At 40.2% G+C, this 18,317-nt stretch overlaps 1 protein-coding gene across 1 annotated transcript in view; it reads right to left on the bottom strand.

Moving 5' to 3' along the window:
- Window positions 1-16,825: 16,825 nt before the first annotated feature.
- The window catches only part of nbas (NBAS subunit of NRZ tethering complex), a 160,461-nt gene continuing 158,969 nt past the window's right edge, over window positions 16,826-18,317 (bottom strand). The window contains exon 53 of the mRNA XM_067573103.1: window positions 16,826-17,883. Within this exon, the coding sequence (XP_067429204.1) occupies window positions 17,608-17,883 (276 nt within the window). The 3' untranslated portion in view covers window positions 16,826-17,607. The remainder of the gene's footprint in view (window positions 17,884-18,317) is intronic.

The raw sequence follows: 18,317 nt of genomic DNA, 5'->3' as shown, positions 1-18,317 counted from the left end.
GCAAACTCATGAAATAAGATATGTAGATGATTGATTATTTGAAAGAGTAAAAACTCAGACAAGCTTTGCAAAAAAGAAAAAGTATCTTTTCAATTTCATTTCCTACATTGGCAATGAATAAATGGCAATAGAAAAACTTTTCAAGTATTTAAACTTGGATGGCTGCATTAGAGAACATGGTTATGTGTTGAGTGGTGCTGAAATCTCATAATTTTATATATTGTGTTATTTGTTTAGCAGGAGTCAAGTAATTTAACCTGTAACATATTTTACAAATTGCAGATGGGTAATATGACTTGGCAGCAGCTTTAAAAAACTTTCAGTCAAAAGATTTTTTTTATTTTGCTTTAATCTCTCTCTCTCTCTCTCTCACACACACACACACACACACACACACACACACACACACACACTCTACCAAAATATAACATAAACTGTGTTTTCCATTTTATTTGTCAGTTGTGCATATTGTATTTTTGTTTTGTTTGATGAACTTTACAGTATAGTGGACGCAATGCACTTTATACAATTTTGGACCCAGCTCTGCACTCTCTTGACTGTGCCCTGAACTGATGTCCCCTTTACATTACTTTTGTAGCAGTAAAATTACAATAATTCTAGAGTGAGATTTTCCCTATATCCTCATGCAAAAATCAACCGTAAATTCACATTTTAAAGCTGATACTTAAAAATGTTCTTCCTGGGGGGGGGCATGCCCCTGGACCCCTCTTGGGGGTTCACGTCTTTGTCATCGTTTTTCACCCCTGATGAGTTTGCACCCCTGATGGTAAACTCACAAAGGGGATTTTGATTGTTTTGGCTGATTAGACCTCTTCTCAGGACTGTGTGGGCATGTGCAGCCTGTGCTTGATTGACATTTCCATCACTTTCCTGTTACATTCGCTGCACCTTTTAGGGCAGGACAAATTACACCTTCATCATTCAAGAATGTCTTCCCAAGAAAAACAACACAATAAGTTATAATGTCAGTTGCCAAAAGATGACATATAGTTACATTTGAGTGACAGTGGCAATCTTGCAGAAGTAGTAATTATGACCAAGAGCAGTGGTGCACTTAAGAAGACATATATAAAAGTTGACAATTTTCCTCATTCTTCGGAAGAGGAGGAGGGATGGTGGGATGCTATAACCCAACAATGGACTTTGTTGTAGGAAACCGCTGTTTGTTTCCCGTTTCCAACTGCGAGTTGGGACAGTTTTTTAAAAATCATAACTGCGATCGTCCTCTAACCTTAACCCAATGGTTGTTATTGTAGCCATGATGACAAAGGTCGCCTATGTCTCTCTAACCTTAACAAAGTGATCATTTTAACCAAAACCATGATCTTTCCCTCAACCATACAAGTGTTTTTTGTGCCTAAACCTAATCAGACCTTAACCATAGTGTGGTCACATCATAAAACATATTATAACATATAATAACATTATTTTTAACAGTATTGGCACTAGATTAGAAAATGCTCATATGTGTTTTTCTGGAGTGCCTGGTCAAAGACGTATTTGGTTGTTAAATTTGGGGTACTTGCTGATCATTCATATCAGCAGATTGAGTTTGGTGACATTGTTCCAGGACAGCTTCATTCCCCCTTGAACCTGAGCAGAGGTCTAATTAGTGAGTACAAACCCCGGTGTAGATGTGCAGGGTCTTTTTGGTGAAAACAATTGGAAATGATTAGCCTTATCTTCTGGTAGGAAATCTAATAGATGGTGCTGTCAAAATACAGTATATTTATGATTTGTTCATGACTTTTTTAGTGTATTTTTTAAAATCTCATGGAAAATTTGTTAAAAACTGAAAGATCTACAGTACATAAAATTCACTTGTAGATGCTCAAAGAAGAGAACCAAGAGAAGAAGGATATGAAGAAACTGACTTCAAGAACCTCAGTGAGACATTAGGATGGCTGGGGGAGATTCGAGTGACTGACTCGAATGATGACTCGATGACTGTGGCAGCGACCATGACACCTATGAAAACCAAACTGCTTCAAGTCATGCTCAGGCATCAGGAATCAACAAGACATAGACAGACATGTTCAGTCAGCTGGGGAGGACATATGAAGCAAAAACTGTCACATAGTGACAAGAGACAAGCGGTCATGATGACCCAGACTCTGACACAGAAGCTGAATCAGACACAGAAATGCTGACAGAATGAGTACAGGTATTTGAGAGGAGATGTAAGAGTGGAGATGGAATGCTGGGAAAACAGAATCAACAGCATCTCTCCCATGGCCACAGAGACAACAAGCGAAAAGCTGTGAGGGTTGAGGTGAAAGAGGTATATGCTGACAACTGAACTTACCGTGACCGGTGACGGATGCTGAGCTTCTAAAGGGCAATTATTCCACAAATTTTACACATAAAAATCAGGTTACTGTTTGTGTAGTCTCGCATAGCCAGACCTATCTCCACAGTGCTGTGTCAGCAACTGTTCATAGAAAGTACAACTCAGCCTGTGAAAACAGATGTATTATGTCCTTACTTTTTTAAAGAGTTTAAAATAAAGACTGCATTTGAATGTCAATGACATGTTTGTTTACACTGTGTTTTTATTTACTACACAACCAGTAATATGTCATTAAAGATTTTTTTTTTTTTTAAGTACGCAGGATCTTGTTTTTGGAGTTTTGTCCATGTCCATGATCTGGAGAAGTGGCAACATTTCTCAAGGGCAACTACCTGGACTTAAGGCTGACGCTAATCCAGAATTCCTTTAAAGTCCAATGCCGCTGATGGCTGCTAGATGCTGGCTCCAAAAAATCCCTGGCTCCAATTGACTCTCATTCAAATAGCATCAACTTCTCTCAATAAATAATAAGTCAATAATTTTTACGAGTCATTATGGTCTCAATCGCTGTTTTTGGGCCTCTAAGTGTACTGGTGGTCATTAAGAAGTTATTGCTCTGTTAATAAGATTTGAAGATGTATAGCAGCTTTGATGTCCGCTGTGCGGGCGTTGTTGACAACTGTGCTTCTTGCTGCTTAGCTTGCTAACTGGCTAATGGCTGTTACCTCACTGGTTTGGAACAGTCACACACGATTATGTATTTCTCCCCACGTAGTTGTTGTATGTGAATTGACAATGCAATTGTATTTACACTTGTATTCAATGTGCTCACAATTTGTCGTTGACCACCTCCAGAGGTGGTTTGGCCAATCAGATCACAAACTGTCCTCAATGCGTCTTGGGTGCATTTACACCTGTACTTTCATGTGGTCAAACACTATCCGATTGCAATACAATCACCAAAAATGCATTTTAATGCAAGGTGTGAAAGGGTTCTATGTAAAAGAAAAAAGGCAAAAGTTATAACTTGTATAACTAATCTGTTAATAGTTGATCTCTATTTGATTTTGATGCTCAAACGTTAACCTACTGTTGTTGTGCACATACACAATTTTCTATGCAAAGGAGCATTTCAGATGTGTTAACTATTGGTTTAACATTTGGTTTGACATTTTTGTATTGGTTTATTGGTTTCATATTTTTCTCCATCCTGTCTGACATTATCACATATTCTAACTTGTTTTCACTTTTCATTGAAGCTGCATGATGTTTACACTGAGTGAAATATTAAAATCCAAGACTCCATATTCCAGGTGTCTTGTACATCCCTTACCACACATTTCTAACATTTAGAGATAAAATTGGTAAGTAAAATGTTACCATAACTATTAAGAATGACTCTATTTTAAAACATCCTTAATGACTCCGCCATTTGTCATTGTCTTTTTTGGCCTGCTGGCCTCCTGTTGATTGTACTTTTTTCTTTTTACTTGCACTCAATGCTCTGGTTGATGGTGGGTGTTGCATTTCCCTCGACATGCTTGTTGTGGTCGCCTTCATTCTTGTTCTTTTTATGTTTATGCAGGCAAAAAATTAATGACTCTTTACTGCCACCCACTGCTATGGAGTGTGTCTGGTTTCTTTGTTTACACCAGGCGGGTAGGTTTGGGTCTGAACAAGCGGCAACCTTCGGGGGCTGAAAAATGAAGCCAATGCAGAGGTGCCAAAAACCTGCATTCTATCAAATGGCCATCAGGGGGCGACTCCACTGGCTGCAAAAAGAAGTTTATGGTCTCAATTGCTAGTTTCAAGTCTCCAACAGCATGATGTTGATTTCGTAAATAATGGTCTCATTTAAAGTAAAATAGATGATAAAGCAGCGTATGCTTTAGGGCATGGTTACCTTGTGATTGACAAGTCACTACCACAGTGACTATGTTGATTATGTGACATAACCATGGCATAACTCCAGATTCATAGAATATAGGCATAGCTGCAGCTATTTCACAGTGTGTTTTCAGTTCATGAAAGTTAATTGTAACATTTTGGTCACCTAAAAATAGTTTTGTTCAGCATTTGGTTGTACTAAAAGACCCTCTAACGAGTCGGCTGTTCAGTTTTTCTGGTAAGTAAATTTTGTTTTAATGGTTTTAGGCCTGTTTTTCACTGGCGAAAATTAGCATTAGCATTATCACACTTAACCATAGACTATAAATGCACTGTGCTAACCAAGCTAGCAGCTAGCACTAGGGTCAGCTCCACCCTCTTGTCCAAATATGGTCCCTTCTGGTTCCAAAAATCAAAGATGGTGATGGTCAAATTGCTAAACTCAAGGCTTCAAAACGGACACAAACCAAAGGGTGACATCACAGTAACTACATCCATATTTTTATACAGTCTGTGGTTTACACTCTGTTGATCCCAGGACAGTGACGTCCCTATTACGTCCATGCAAACATTACAATAGTCCCCTGAGTGTCCTAGGGATGTCCGGCAGGCAGGGCTTGGGAACACAGATACGACAGTACTTTCAGCCAGCACAGCTTAAAAGTGTTTGTACCCAACCACTTTAGAAAAATAGGCTGTAGTGGCCAAAAACGGACGTTAGGATGGGTGTGGTGCATTATTTGTATTGCTCATAAATCTATATTTTGTTTTTGTATGAGACAGAATGTGTTTTAGGTATTTTTTGCATTATTTAAAAGTGAACATTTTTTGCTTTAAACACAGTTTGATAACATTAGGATTATTGTTCACTCAGTGTCATAAGATATTATTGCAGCCTGCAGTTCAGTCACGTTGAATAGTAATCAGCACTATGACCCAACTAACAAGCAGACAATATCGTGTTGCTGACTGATCCCAAAAGCTTATTCCACTGCCAGATGGATATCTTTTGGTAATTAATCTGATAAAAACCGGCGCAGATACGAAGACACACACTTAAACACACACAAAGAGAGAAAGCAGTTTGACATATGACAAAGACGTGAGATAGGTAGAAATATGGAACAGGAAGGGAGGGAGAAAGGAAAGTTTTCTTAAAGTACATGAGGTAGCATTATGAGGTACAGTATGACGTAGACAACACACACACACACACACACATCCCTTTTCCATCACACTAACACCTTGTTTTTCCTTGTTTCTCATACTCAAACACACGCACAGATATATACATATTGGCTTACACACGGACACACATGCACGCGTGTACGCTTATAGTGTCTTTCTTTTCTTAATTAGCCTAAAGCGTTGATGTCTGGTTTCAGCTCTTCTCAGTGTGGTGCCTGTGCTTCTGTTAGTTAAGATTTCAGCTCAACATCCTCCACTGCTCTCATCTCTCCCTCACCCTCCCTCTCACTCATTCTCTGTCTCATCTCTCTCTCTCTCTCTTTCTTTCTTTGCTCACACACACACTTCTCCTCTTTCAGCTGTCTTTTTCTCTCACACACACACACACATCCCTCTCACTTTGCCCCTATCTCCATCGCAGCTCTCGCCGTATTCCTTTCTTAATTTATCACTTCTCTTTGTCTTGCTCTGGATCATCCTCCCACTCTGCTTTTACCAGGAGTGTTATCTCATCACAGGGCTTTTTTTTGCCTCTTCTCTTTTCATTGCCCTCTCTACACTCTCCTCTTTCTATATCTGCCATTTCAATGTGCTTCAAAAGCTTTTCTGCCTGCCATTCTGATTGTTGCCTCACTGGTTTTCAGTCCATCAGTCTGCTTTTGGTCCCCCCCCCCCCCTTCTTTCACAATCCCCATCTTCACCCTCTCTTTCCCCGTGAAAGTCAGAGAATCATTCACTGGAGCATGCTTGATGACATCTATCCAGTGGCAGTGTGACATCCGTTTACTGTGTGATGCATTAACAAGCCCCGGAGAACGTCACACCTTCCAAAAAGAGCATTCCATAAACACTTCAGCAGCTTCTTCCTCTGAAAACACACAGAAGGCCAAGACACACACACAAAGCATAGTCTAACAGTGTGTATGTGTGTGTATATATATATATATATATATATATATATATATATATATATATATATACACTTTTTTTTTTAACCAAATGCCCACCCGGCACTTAGAAGGAAGTCTGTGTCAGAGTGTTGCCATGGTTACGGTGATCCTTGCCATTCATCACAAGGCCAGCAGGACACCTGCGGGGAGGGAGTAGCAGGTAGCTTGTGTTGATGGGTGAGTGTTTGTGTATGTGTGTGTGTGGGGCTGAGGAGATGGAGATAGGCAGATGTTGTTGGAGGTAAGTAAGAAGGAGGAGGAGGAGGAGGAGGAGGAGGAGGTTAGTCGGAGAAGAGAAGGAGGAGGGGGGAAAGAGAGCTGTTAGTGAGTACAACCTGATCCTCTGGAGTGCCCAATTCTCTCAGTATTTTAACGCTCTGATGTTGTTTACCCCGGCAGCAGCCCTTATCATCATCAAAGCCTGTAAGTGACACTCTACAAACGAAACTGTTCTGCGTCCCCCACCCCCCCTCCTCCTTTACCATCGCCATGGTAACTGATTGCCTCATTCTCCTCTGGCTTGAATCTCTCGGAAACACAAACACCTGTTGTTCCCGTTGTTGCTGCCAACGTGGTCATTATGTTGGATTGTTCGGAAAAGTTTTGCTCAGAGCAAACCAGCTGCTCTTGTAGTGTACATATGCTCATATATATACAGACGCTTCTTTTCCTTAACCAGGTAAAAGTCTCGTTGAAATAAACCTCTTAAAGGCCATGAAAACATATTTTCACTCTCATTTTTCTTTGGGTCCTGAACGAACACATTGTTCTGCGCTTTGATTAACTTAAACAGAGATTTTAGAGATTTACGTTTAAACATTTTTGTTTTTATCCTGGGCAGGGCTCATTTGGAAAGAGGTGAAGTCGGGTATTACATGAACCAATCAGAGTGTAGCAACATTTGAAACACAATGTGATGACAGTTGAGGGGCTGTTTGCTCATGTTGCTTATTTGATCATGTTTTTTGAGTGGTATTAACTCTTAATAAATAATAATTAAGGGTGTATTTTTCAGAACTTTAACTTTGTTCTTGTTTAAACATGAATATTGACTTATACTTAATATTTGAAACCAGTGATTCAAGGGTTTTAAATTTAGTTTATCTGTCACATTTTCCCTTAACTCCCTTAGCTTTAGGTTTGGAAAAAATCATCATATTCCACCTCGTCTGTTAGTATCACATATTCTGTATTTCAGCTCTTCATTGAAGTAGTATGATGCATCCACTGAGTGAAGCTCTACGATTTATATGGCTGCACCATTTCATCAAATGGAAATATTCTAGATGTCTTGTGCATCATTTATACACATTTCTCCCACATTTAGCCTGACATATTTGGTATTTATGAAAACGCTGAGATCTACGCTAGAATTTAAAGTGAGGTTCTGTGATCAAATAAAAGTTGAATGCACAGCATATGCTGTAAACAAGTGACAAAACAGTGTGACAGTGGGGTTAAAGAGGTTAAAATCTTGAGATTGAAAGTTCAAACAGCAGTTGACAATCTCACTAACAAGGTTTCACTTAGCGGCTGTTCTGGGGCTTTCAATCGTATCTCACAAGCTTCCTCAGCAGATGGAGTAGCCCAATTGTCATGTATGTGTATAAGTTCATTTATTTCTAGAAAACTTTGCTCATAAAAAACAATTTTTCAAGAGAGGCTTGAGTGAGAAGACAGCATAAAAACACCATTTAGACAATAAATACCACACAGAAAACATAAACAGGCCAAACAAACTGACATAAATTACACAAAAGAACATGAATATCTATCACACGTACTGTACCTGTAGAGACCTATACGCTACATGCACAACAAACAGAAGAGTTCGTTAAAGTTAATATAATGGATCTAAAATAGTCAACCCTCCAGCTTTCTTCAAAGTTTTGGTAATCATCCTACATCCCACACAGGAAGGTAATAATGGTCTACTGAACATGTGTGTGTGTTTAATAGAGCGTTTAGGTGTTACAGGCCAAGTCAAGATGAAGCTGTGCTCAAACATAGGTGCAGAGAAGATAACAGTTGCTGGCAAAGCAGGTAATTTGCTTCATTCAGCCAAGGAGATCAACATCAATGACTGTCTGATTGCAGGAGAAGAGATACTAAATGCCACACACACACACATAGAGTGAGAAACACACTCAAATACACACATAAAGAGCAAACAGAATTGATATTCTGCACACATGTTGGTGCACTATACACACACAGAAACATGCATGAACACACAGTTACCTGCATGATCCCTGACACGCATACACACACACACACACACACACACACACACACACACACACACACACACACACACACACACTGCTGATGAAACTTTTGCTCCACTTATTCTGAAGTATTACCCAGATATTCAACTTCTCTCCCTCTCTGAATCCCTCCATTCCTCCCTCTCTCTCCATCTCCACCATTTGATGAGTTTAAAAAAGATAGACAGCACACTCTTTTTTTCTTTTTCTTTCTTTTTTTTTTTTTTTTTACAGCGGGGCTGAAAAGACTAAAGAATCTAAAAACATCTCCCCTGCTGCTCATACAGATTTTGCAGATCAGCTTGGTTCACATCCTCTCTCTCTCCCTCCTTCCATCTCCTCTTTTGCTTCTAGCTTTGGCTCTGTCCTTTGACATGCACAAACAATCCTCCCGTCACTCTGGATCCCCGGTTTTGCACTCCCACCCCCACTGTCCCAGGTCTCAAACCAGCTCTCCACCTCCTCCCCAGCTCTCTCTTCCTCCTGCTTAAACAGCTGAACAACCTGCCAGTTTGGGAAACATACGGTAGTCAGTAACAGCTTGGAGGATGTGAATATGTGTGCGCCTGTAAAGGGGGATGGGGTGTTGAAGCCGATGTGTGAACAGCAACCCATTTATGTTGTTTTTTGCCATTCTTGTTGTAATAAAACTGCTCTTATGGAAACATTTGATGCTTACATATACACTTCTCTCAAGCTCAGTCATAACCTCATGTTGCTCCTGTCTTTTCAAATGAAGCAATTCTTGTAATGCTGCGTATTTTATGTCTTTCATTATTCTAACATTCACACAGCAGTACAGATCTGCTTCTATAGAATCACTGCAAAAAACATAAACATATTGATCTATTCTTAAATGTAATAATCCATCAGACTTTTAACAGCTATGGGAGTTAAATTCATGTGTCTCCTATGGCGGCATACCTCTGCCAGAATCCGTGAGCGAGAATGAGATCCACACATATTCTTTCTGCGAGCGCTTTCACAGCACTCGCATGCAGAATATCTCTGCTCACATGAGCAATGTTGCAGCCTGCGAGGAGAAAACCAATGCTTTGAGCATGTGCAGAATCTGAAGGAACGCGTGACTGTTATCCCCAAGCGCACGACTACTATCATCACTCTCCTGCTTGAAAACTGTCACCTGCTCACTGGCGATAGGTTTTTCTTTTTGGCAGTACATGGGCAGACCCAGTCACCATTGTATCCCTAAATATAATTGGTTGTGCGGGTCCACCATCTTGGAAAGCTAGGTATGGCAACATCACCTGGACTAACCACATAGACAAGTTCTATATGAAAAGTGAGTGCTATGAAGAGATAGCTTCTGTTGTGATTTGGTGCTATATAAATAAAAGTGACTTGACTTGAATGTATGCAAAACTTTACACAGAGTAATGTACTCAAATTTGTTCATCTGCCTTTTGTTTCTTGCATTGTTGACATTACTCTGATAAAACTCTGGTAATTTGTTTTTTAACTTGGATCCTGTAGTTATTTTTATGTTGTTTATTTTGTTAGAATGTCAGTGCAAGCAAAGATATCAAATACATGGAGATAAAACAGAAATATTATCTCAATAAGCACAGGCTTAACTCATGTAACTTTTCATCTGTTTTCAGCATTCTAATTGTATTGTTTGACATTTTCACAGCATATGAGTTATTACATAAACATGTTTGGGTCATGTTCAAATGATACTGACAACATCTTTATACCTGTTGTAATGGCAAGTTTATGTATGTGTGTGTACTCTGACGCATACAAACACACATACACAGAGGATCAACTTTACTTTTAGACCTGTATGTTAGTGTATGTGTGTGTTTGTGTAGGCCTATGTGTGAGGATGTCTATCTTTTTGAGGACCAATTAGAGTTTTAGATCTGTGTGTGTGTGTGTGTGTGTGTGACAGAGTACAGTACAGAGTACAGTACACACACATACATAATGTGAAATCTGTTCACATTAGAAGCTCAGCTCAGCTGGCGTGCGAAGGTGCACAAATAACACGTATGGTATAGCTACCATACCTTTGGCTGGTAATACCAGGATCAACCCTAAATGGTGTATGTTCATATAGGATCGTGTAAATGCATCTACATGATACATACATACATCTTACAATAAATCTTTCTGACTTTTCATTTTGCTCCATTAATTCAAATGGCAATAGTAGGCTATCTGCTGAACTGAAAACACACCAATGTCAGACGCAAGCCTGTCTACAAACCAATCAATGTCAGGTATAGGGAGACAAAGCCCACGTAGGTGATGATGACAGGATGTAGGTATGTCATGTTAAGTTCTTTAGTGCGCTTGCATAATTGCAATGTGAAACCAAAATTAACCGGATCAAATGTATACAATGTAACAAAAACATGAACCTTAGTTTGGACTTTCAAGTGTGAACAGGTGCTTAAAATCATCCATGATCCACAGGCAACAGCAAAACCACAAAAAAATAAATAAAAAAATAAAAAAAACTATCAAGCAAATACGATGCTCGCAGGCAGTCAACACTCCAGGCTAAGCTAATGTGCCAACGCAACAACAGCTACTACACAAACAATATTACAATGACAACATTGCAATGTTATTTAGAAACAACACAACTAGCACACACTATATCACCTTGGCAACTAGCAAAATATTGGCAGCACTACACAGTGCCTGGCTGTAGACAAGTCCCTACATACAGGCATCTTTTTGTGACAGTTAATACAGGCTAATTGACACTCTAAGTGCACAAGCCCTTCTGAACTAATAGCTTCGCAGCATGAGCTTCTTGTGTTGTGAGCAGTATACAACTCCACATATAGCTGTCTGCAAAGTGAAATACACATACGTTAATATGTAATCTGCTACACGAATACAGAGCAAAACTAGCTTAATTGCTGGAAAAACAGCTGACGAGCCCCCTTTAATAGTACCAGAACGACTGGCAATGTAATAGTGTAAAGGTTACGTTCATTTTGTTACATAGTGTGCATGTGTTTGTGAAATAAAATAGTTATAACTGAAGGAAAGAAATTTAAGGCTGGCTGGCAGTGGGTTGTTTGGGATTTAGCTCAAGTTAGCATCAGCGACTAGCTCAAGAACCGATGAGTAGCCAGCCTTAACAGTGTTCTTTGAGTTGTTCAAGTTTTTATTGTTTCGGTTTATCCAAACAGGATATCTGGAGGTAGTTGGCTTAACAGTTATCAGCAAAATACTTGGGGAAAAAGGTGTAGCTTCTTTCCCAGTCTAACATAGCTCAACAAAGTCAGTCCTAAACATTGCTATGCATGAGCACCAAAAGAAAATGAAAAGAAAATGTACTCAACCTAAAACACCCAATTTGTCAATAAGTAAATAATAAATCCTCTTATATAAGTGCATTTGCTTCACGTTTGAATATTCTTTCCAGAAAAAGAGAGAAAATTAGCCATTTTAAATCTAAATAGGCTATCAGTAAAAATAGCATTTCAGCTGTTACCTTTTTCACTGCAGTGCTAATAGAGGTTGCAGCCTGCACTGATGTCCTTGTTCTCTCCTGCACTGTTATTCTGTTTCTCTGAAGCCCTACCATGTGATGTGGATCCTGCAGTAATCTTCCTCCAAGACCTCTTATTCCCTCTTCTATTTCTTTCCTTCCTCTCTTTAGTCTTCATCATTTTTGACCTTCAGTTATTTCCTATCTCCCTTGTTTATCTGACCTCCCATTTCCTTCATTTTTCTTTCCCTTCAATACGCCAGCTCTTTCTTTTCAATTCAAGTCTTACTCCTACAGTATCTGTTAGAAAGGTTTTATTTGTGTATTTCTGTGTACTACGGGTACAAGAGTTGCTAGACCGACAGTCACTCTGTGGAGGGCAATGTTGCGGGTCGCAGACAGGAAAGACAGGATGGATGAAAAATAGAGAGGTAAAGGAAACAAACATGGCCTTGGAGGGTGAATGATTTCCCCGGATTCAGGCTGTTGACAAGGTAGAAGGCGTGTGAGGGATTTCCTGGAATGCAAACACTATTTTTTACCCCTTTTCTCTGCTTTCATGTTTTCTCCTCCCTTCCTATCAAACTGGAAACTCCACAGAGGACTCGTAGGCGCAAGTTAAATGCCTTGTTTCAAAGAGATAACCTCTCTTCAGCAGAGGAGAGAGTTTGTAAGATCCCGTCTCATTGAGCTTCCCCCCCGGGGGGACACAAATTCTTTTTCTCCTCTCCCCCTCCCTCTCTCTCACCTTCTGGATGGATTGCACTGATGGCTCACATAGCCTGCACCAAGAGTTTTGTCTGACGGATAAAAAAGAAGGATGCTGACACTTGACAGGTTGTGACACTGTGTTTACCAAACCCCAGCAGTAGGGGAGGTAGGCCTTAACAACATTTCCCAGAGTTGCTTGCTGTCTATCTGTGCAGACAAGCACAAACAGAACCCAAAAGAGACTGTGATCCTGCTTTCTGAGAACAAAAAAAGAACGAAAAAGAATGCATGAGAGAGAGATCATCTCACTATTTAGAGAATCGTCAGGAGTAAATAAAACCCTGCAAATGTAATTATTAATCTAAAACTATGAACCCTGCCATTACAATAGAAACTATAAAAACAGAGTATTTCATCCTGTTTTTACACCAAATCTCTGTGTCTGCAAAGCTTGTATGAGGCACCACTCTGTGAATTAGGAATGCGTTAGCAAAGAGGTCTGACTTGCATGCTAAATCAAAGTGAAAGTCAATAAAAGTGAAATTATATTTCAATTAATTATAAGAGGGTGGTGGCGCACACTGAATGGGAGCTTGAAGGCCGAGATCCAGACAGGAGCCCTTTAATCCTCAGCACGTCTTTGTCAGCATCAACTTTTTAGGAGTTTTTAAAAGCATGAATATTATGCAAGACTTGATGAAGTTTCTGAAAAAAAAAAAAAAAGTTGGTGTTAATATTCAAAAGAGATTTACAGGGTGTTAGGGTTGGCATAATGAATGTGGGCAAGGCTTTCTGGAAGGAAGGTTTGGCAAAACTCTTCATACACACACACACACACACACACACACAAAAGAAGCTCAAACTAATGCAGCAGATACTCACAACACAAGTTAGTGACACAGTGATGAGTGTATAGAATATACCATGATGGGGACTTGACAGATATGGGGGTTGAAGATCTGAAGAACATTGAATTTAACTGAAATTACGGATGGTTATGATCTAGAGCAGTGATTCCCAACCAGTGGCACTTGAACTCCAGGCAGTATTTCTACAGTTACCAGTGTGAACGTGGAAAGATTCTGAAATAGCTCAGCTAAGTCAAATATAACACATGATATGAATAAAAAAATCAACATAGTCATGATTATGCCATCATAAGGCAAACAACTACACATACAGTACATAGTGCTGGTTAATCGGTTAACATATGTGTTAAGATTTAAAAGGAAGTTGTCATCTCTCTCTCTTTTCATGTGTTATTTTTCCACCAATAAATTTTAACATCACAACACTATACACTATGTGGGTTTTTCCCCTGAAGCAAAGTCTGAGCAGTTGCAGAAAATTTGCAGATCAGACTTTAACCTGAGCAGATGTCAAAGTCTGTGAGTGCATAAAGGGAACCACAGGGACTGCGCCGAACAGTTTTTGAGGGCAACAAAATGATGCATAAACAGATCGGTTAAAGAGAACAAGGGAAGCACCCTCAACAGGCTGATCGAATTGAAAGTGAGAAAAGAAAAAGCATAAACAGAGGGAGTTAAAATGTGAAAGATAGGCTTAGTTAAACTTTTACAAAGTTTCAAAACTGGTCATTTGCATTTTCACCTTGTATCCTTGCTGAAATACTGCTAAAGAGAAATAAGATGCAGGTGCTATGAGGACGTTCACTGAGAGGCTTTTAAGTATCTTAGGTGTCGTATGTGTGTGTGTTAAGCAAACACTCACAGAAGTGGTGCCAGGCGTTCACAGGGTCAACTCTACTAATCACATCAGGTCAGAACACCTCGCCAAAAAAACACTGCAGTGGTAATCCACTTTGTCCTCCTTCTCCTCTGTCCCCTTACATGCTGTTTTTCTAGTCTCATCTTTTCATCTATCAATACGTTAATCCAATTAATGTTCAAGCAGCCTGTCCCCTCCACCTCCAGAGATCTCTACGTATTTTCCATTCTTCTGAGACGCCTATTCTCACCGTTGCTCTCTTTTTCACACAGATGCTTACTTACTCTTGTCTGTTAAGTATTTTGGCTAAATATAGCCCAATTGTGATGCAGTGGTTTTTCCTGAAAAATGATCAGAGATGTACTACTTTGTTACAGTGTTAAAAGGCAAAGGTCTGCGCCTGGTAGCGTTGATATGATCAACAATTCAGGATTGATTATGAGGCTTCATGTACAGTAATCTTGTTAGTTTAGCACAAAGGGATGATTTCATGCTGGCCATGACCAAATGCGGACCCCTGCTGTAGCTCAAGGGTATGAATAAACCTGGGTCAATTACTATCTGAGACTGATTTAATTCATTTTGCAGGGTTGGTAGAATTTGTCTGACACACAGGAATGAGCTTCTGTGTATTTTCTTAAGCCCAGTCATCTTTATACCTATCAAATGTCTGATAGTGGCTTAGAATAGCACTAAATGGCTGAGCTACGAGTGTAGGACTGGAAGGCTGTGAAATTGACCCATTAATCTCTACAGTATTATTTCCTCTTATGGTATAAATGGCAGCACTTTCTTAACACAGTCAGCCAGGGCTGCAAAAAAACCAATCTGATTGCTTGGAGTCTTGCTGCATTTTCATGTGGCCCGTCACTGACACAAGCATTGTCTCATTTTCCTCTTCCCATCCACAGGTGGGAGGGGATTCATTACTCGCCTGTTTGATATATAGCCCACCCAGCCCTCCATCCCCACCTCACATGAACGTGCTTGAAACACAGGAATAGGGTAAATACCTCCGAGCCACGGCCCTTTATTCAATTTCTGGCCTGTCAGGGATACAGCCCACTCTACTCCAGCAGCTGTTTTAAATGCTGCCTGCCAAAGTGAATTACTGTCGAATATTTCACGATATTGAAAAAACATATATTCTTATTTGGGCTAGCCTGAAAATATTGCAAATGACAGGGGGGTTTGGCAGGCGAATGGAGGAAAAAGATAAAGGGATCTTAAACAAAATGTATTAAGCAGAAACGTAACTATGGGAGGAATTAAAAGAAATTTGAGAGGAGGAAGGAAAAGCAGAGTCTTTATAGAAAGCCCATGCAGAAATCATTATGAAGTTTACTCATTAAATTAAGGGATTAAGTACAGAAGGAGAGAGTTAACGAGCAAATAAGGAAACATGATCTGCTTATCTGAGCAGATTTAAACAGGCCTTGAAGCCGCTGGAGCCACAATTCCATAAGGTAGCCATCAAGCACAGCTACAGCTAGTTTTCAACAAGCTGCATCTGGATCATTAATTAAAGCACAATGCAGAAATGAGCGCATCATGTTTAATGTCAGTAACCACAGTGATTATTTCTGTCTCCTCAGTAACTCAATGATTAAAATGTGTAAAATAAAAATATTTCTCGGCTCAGGAGATTCTGTGAGTTGAAAAAGTTTGATTCCCTCCTACTTTTCATTAAAGTGAAGGTTTATTTTGATCGGTTAGGTTTATTTTTTAGTGCACAAAGTGAACAAATCTGGCTTCTCTGGGGAAATGGAGTCAGCAACGCTTTCATTTTGAACACGCAGTCTAAAAATCTCACTTCTAACGCTTTGACAAATGAGATAAATTAGATATTTTAGCTACAGCAGATTCTGAGCATAAGTATAAGCAGGACTTGCGTGCCGACCAGTGAAAAGACTTCACTAAGAGAATAAAATTCTACTTTAAAATGATTATGTAACAAAAAACAAAGGGTACATTTGAGGGCGAGCAAAAATACACACTGGGTGTTTGGGTCAGGGGGCTGTAATTATCTTAGAACAATGTGAAAATGCTGCAATTATAATGCAAATGTTTTGAGTGCATTCATGTTGAGACAGAACTCAAATCTTTTCAAAACCCATTCATTAAAAAGAAAAGTAAAACTCACTGAAATGTTAACAGGGTCAACTTTGAAAAACCGAAAAGTACACCCCAAAGATGGACAAATTTATACTGAGAAGATAAGATAAACATACAAGTTATACAATTTAAAAAAAAAAAAAAAGAGAGGAATGCAACAAAATTTTTAAAAAACTTATTAAACACTGACTCATTCTCAGGTGATTCGATTTTTCTTTATTTCAGCTTGATAGGTGACACAGAATAAAACATGTATTTTATAAAGCAAAACAAACCGTGATGACAGCACATCACTGTGTGTGCAAACACACAGGTGCAGATTTATTCCTCATTGTCATTAGCTCTACAAGGGGTGTCGGTGCTCGTTGCTCATATACAATATTTGCGCATCCACACACGTGCACACACACACACAGCGTGGGGCAGCTGCAGGGCTAATTTGTTTTGAAGGAATTAATTAGACATTATTAGGGGGAAAACAATGGAGCAGAGGCAGGGTGTTTAACGATGGGACGTCAAAGAGACAAACCTGTCACGGAACAATAGGCTAATATCCACCCACTGCTTCCCGGCTACTGCTCAATTACTTTATCACACAATAGGACACAGTACACACGCAAATAAATGTGAGCAGTCATTGCATTTTGTGATTAGCCCTCGGTCTGAATATTCATTCATGACTGAGAGACAGCAGAGGTTGTGTTTGTATGTACGTATGTAGTCTGATCATGTTTCTAATTGAGCAGATGTTTCAGTATTAAAAGTATCCGCTCTTATACCTTCAAGGCAGACACTGCAGCTGCTGTTGACGTGTCTGTAGTTGATGAACCGGAGACTCTTCTCTCAACACCTTCCCCCTCTGCTTCCCTAAAGCTGCTTTATCACTGCGGCCCATGGTGGTGGTAGTGGTCCTGACTGCCTCCATGTCGAGCTGTTTCCCCCGCACCCCGTTCTTCTTCCTCCTCCTCCCATCCCTCACAGCCACTTCCTAAGAACGGCCAAGGCAGAGTTGAAGGTGAACTGAGCCTGGTGGGTTCCGCGGTGAGCCAGCAGCAGGGAGCCCGCCTCGGGCCCGTGGCCCTCCGCCAGCAGCTCCGCGGCGGCTTTCTCCACGTCCCAGCCTCCCTCCTGCTGGTGTGACAGCATGTGGGAGCTGAGCAGGGGGTACAGGGATGAGGAGACGCAGCCCACCAGGAGCCCTGCGTCCAGGAGCAACGTCAGGAGCTCGGCATCACAGGAGGAAGCCGTCTCCTGGAGGAAAAAGAGAGGAGAGAGAGATACAGAGAGGGGAGATGTTAAAGTATAAACACACATGTGGTGATGGAGTCTGGAGAAACTAACTTTCCTTTTCAAGTGTGATTGCCTTTTCTACATCTCTATGAACATGTGCCAGGAGTAACAGTCAGAATTCTGGCAAAAATGCAACCAGTCACTCTGCCAGGTACCCAGCTATCACTCAGCAGACCTACTCTACTCTAAACACCTCCTGGCAGATAAAACACTGAAAGTAGCTGCTAAATTTGGAAATTTACCAGCCACACTGGCCTGTGGAAACAAGAGGGACTAAAGCTTCCTGCTGCAGCAGCAGTATTTCGAGGCTGTGTGTGATTACAGTGTTACACGCTTGAAGAAGCCTGATGAGGTCAGAGTGTTGGGTCACATCCTGTGTCGACCCTGTAGCTGAC

This window comes from Thunnus thynnus, chromosome 18 (genome assembly GCF_963924715.1).
Source record: "Thunnus thynnus chromosome 18, fThuThy2.1, whole genome shotgun sequence".
NCBI classification, from domain to species: Eukaryota; Metazoa; Chordata; class Actinopteri; order Scombriformes; family Scombridae; genus Thunnus; species Thunnus thynnus.
This window is presented reverse-complemented; position numbering and strand designations above follow the sequence as displayed.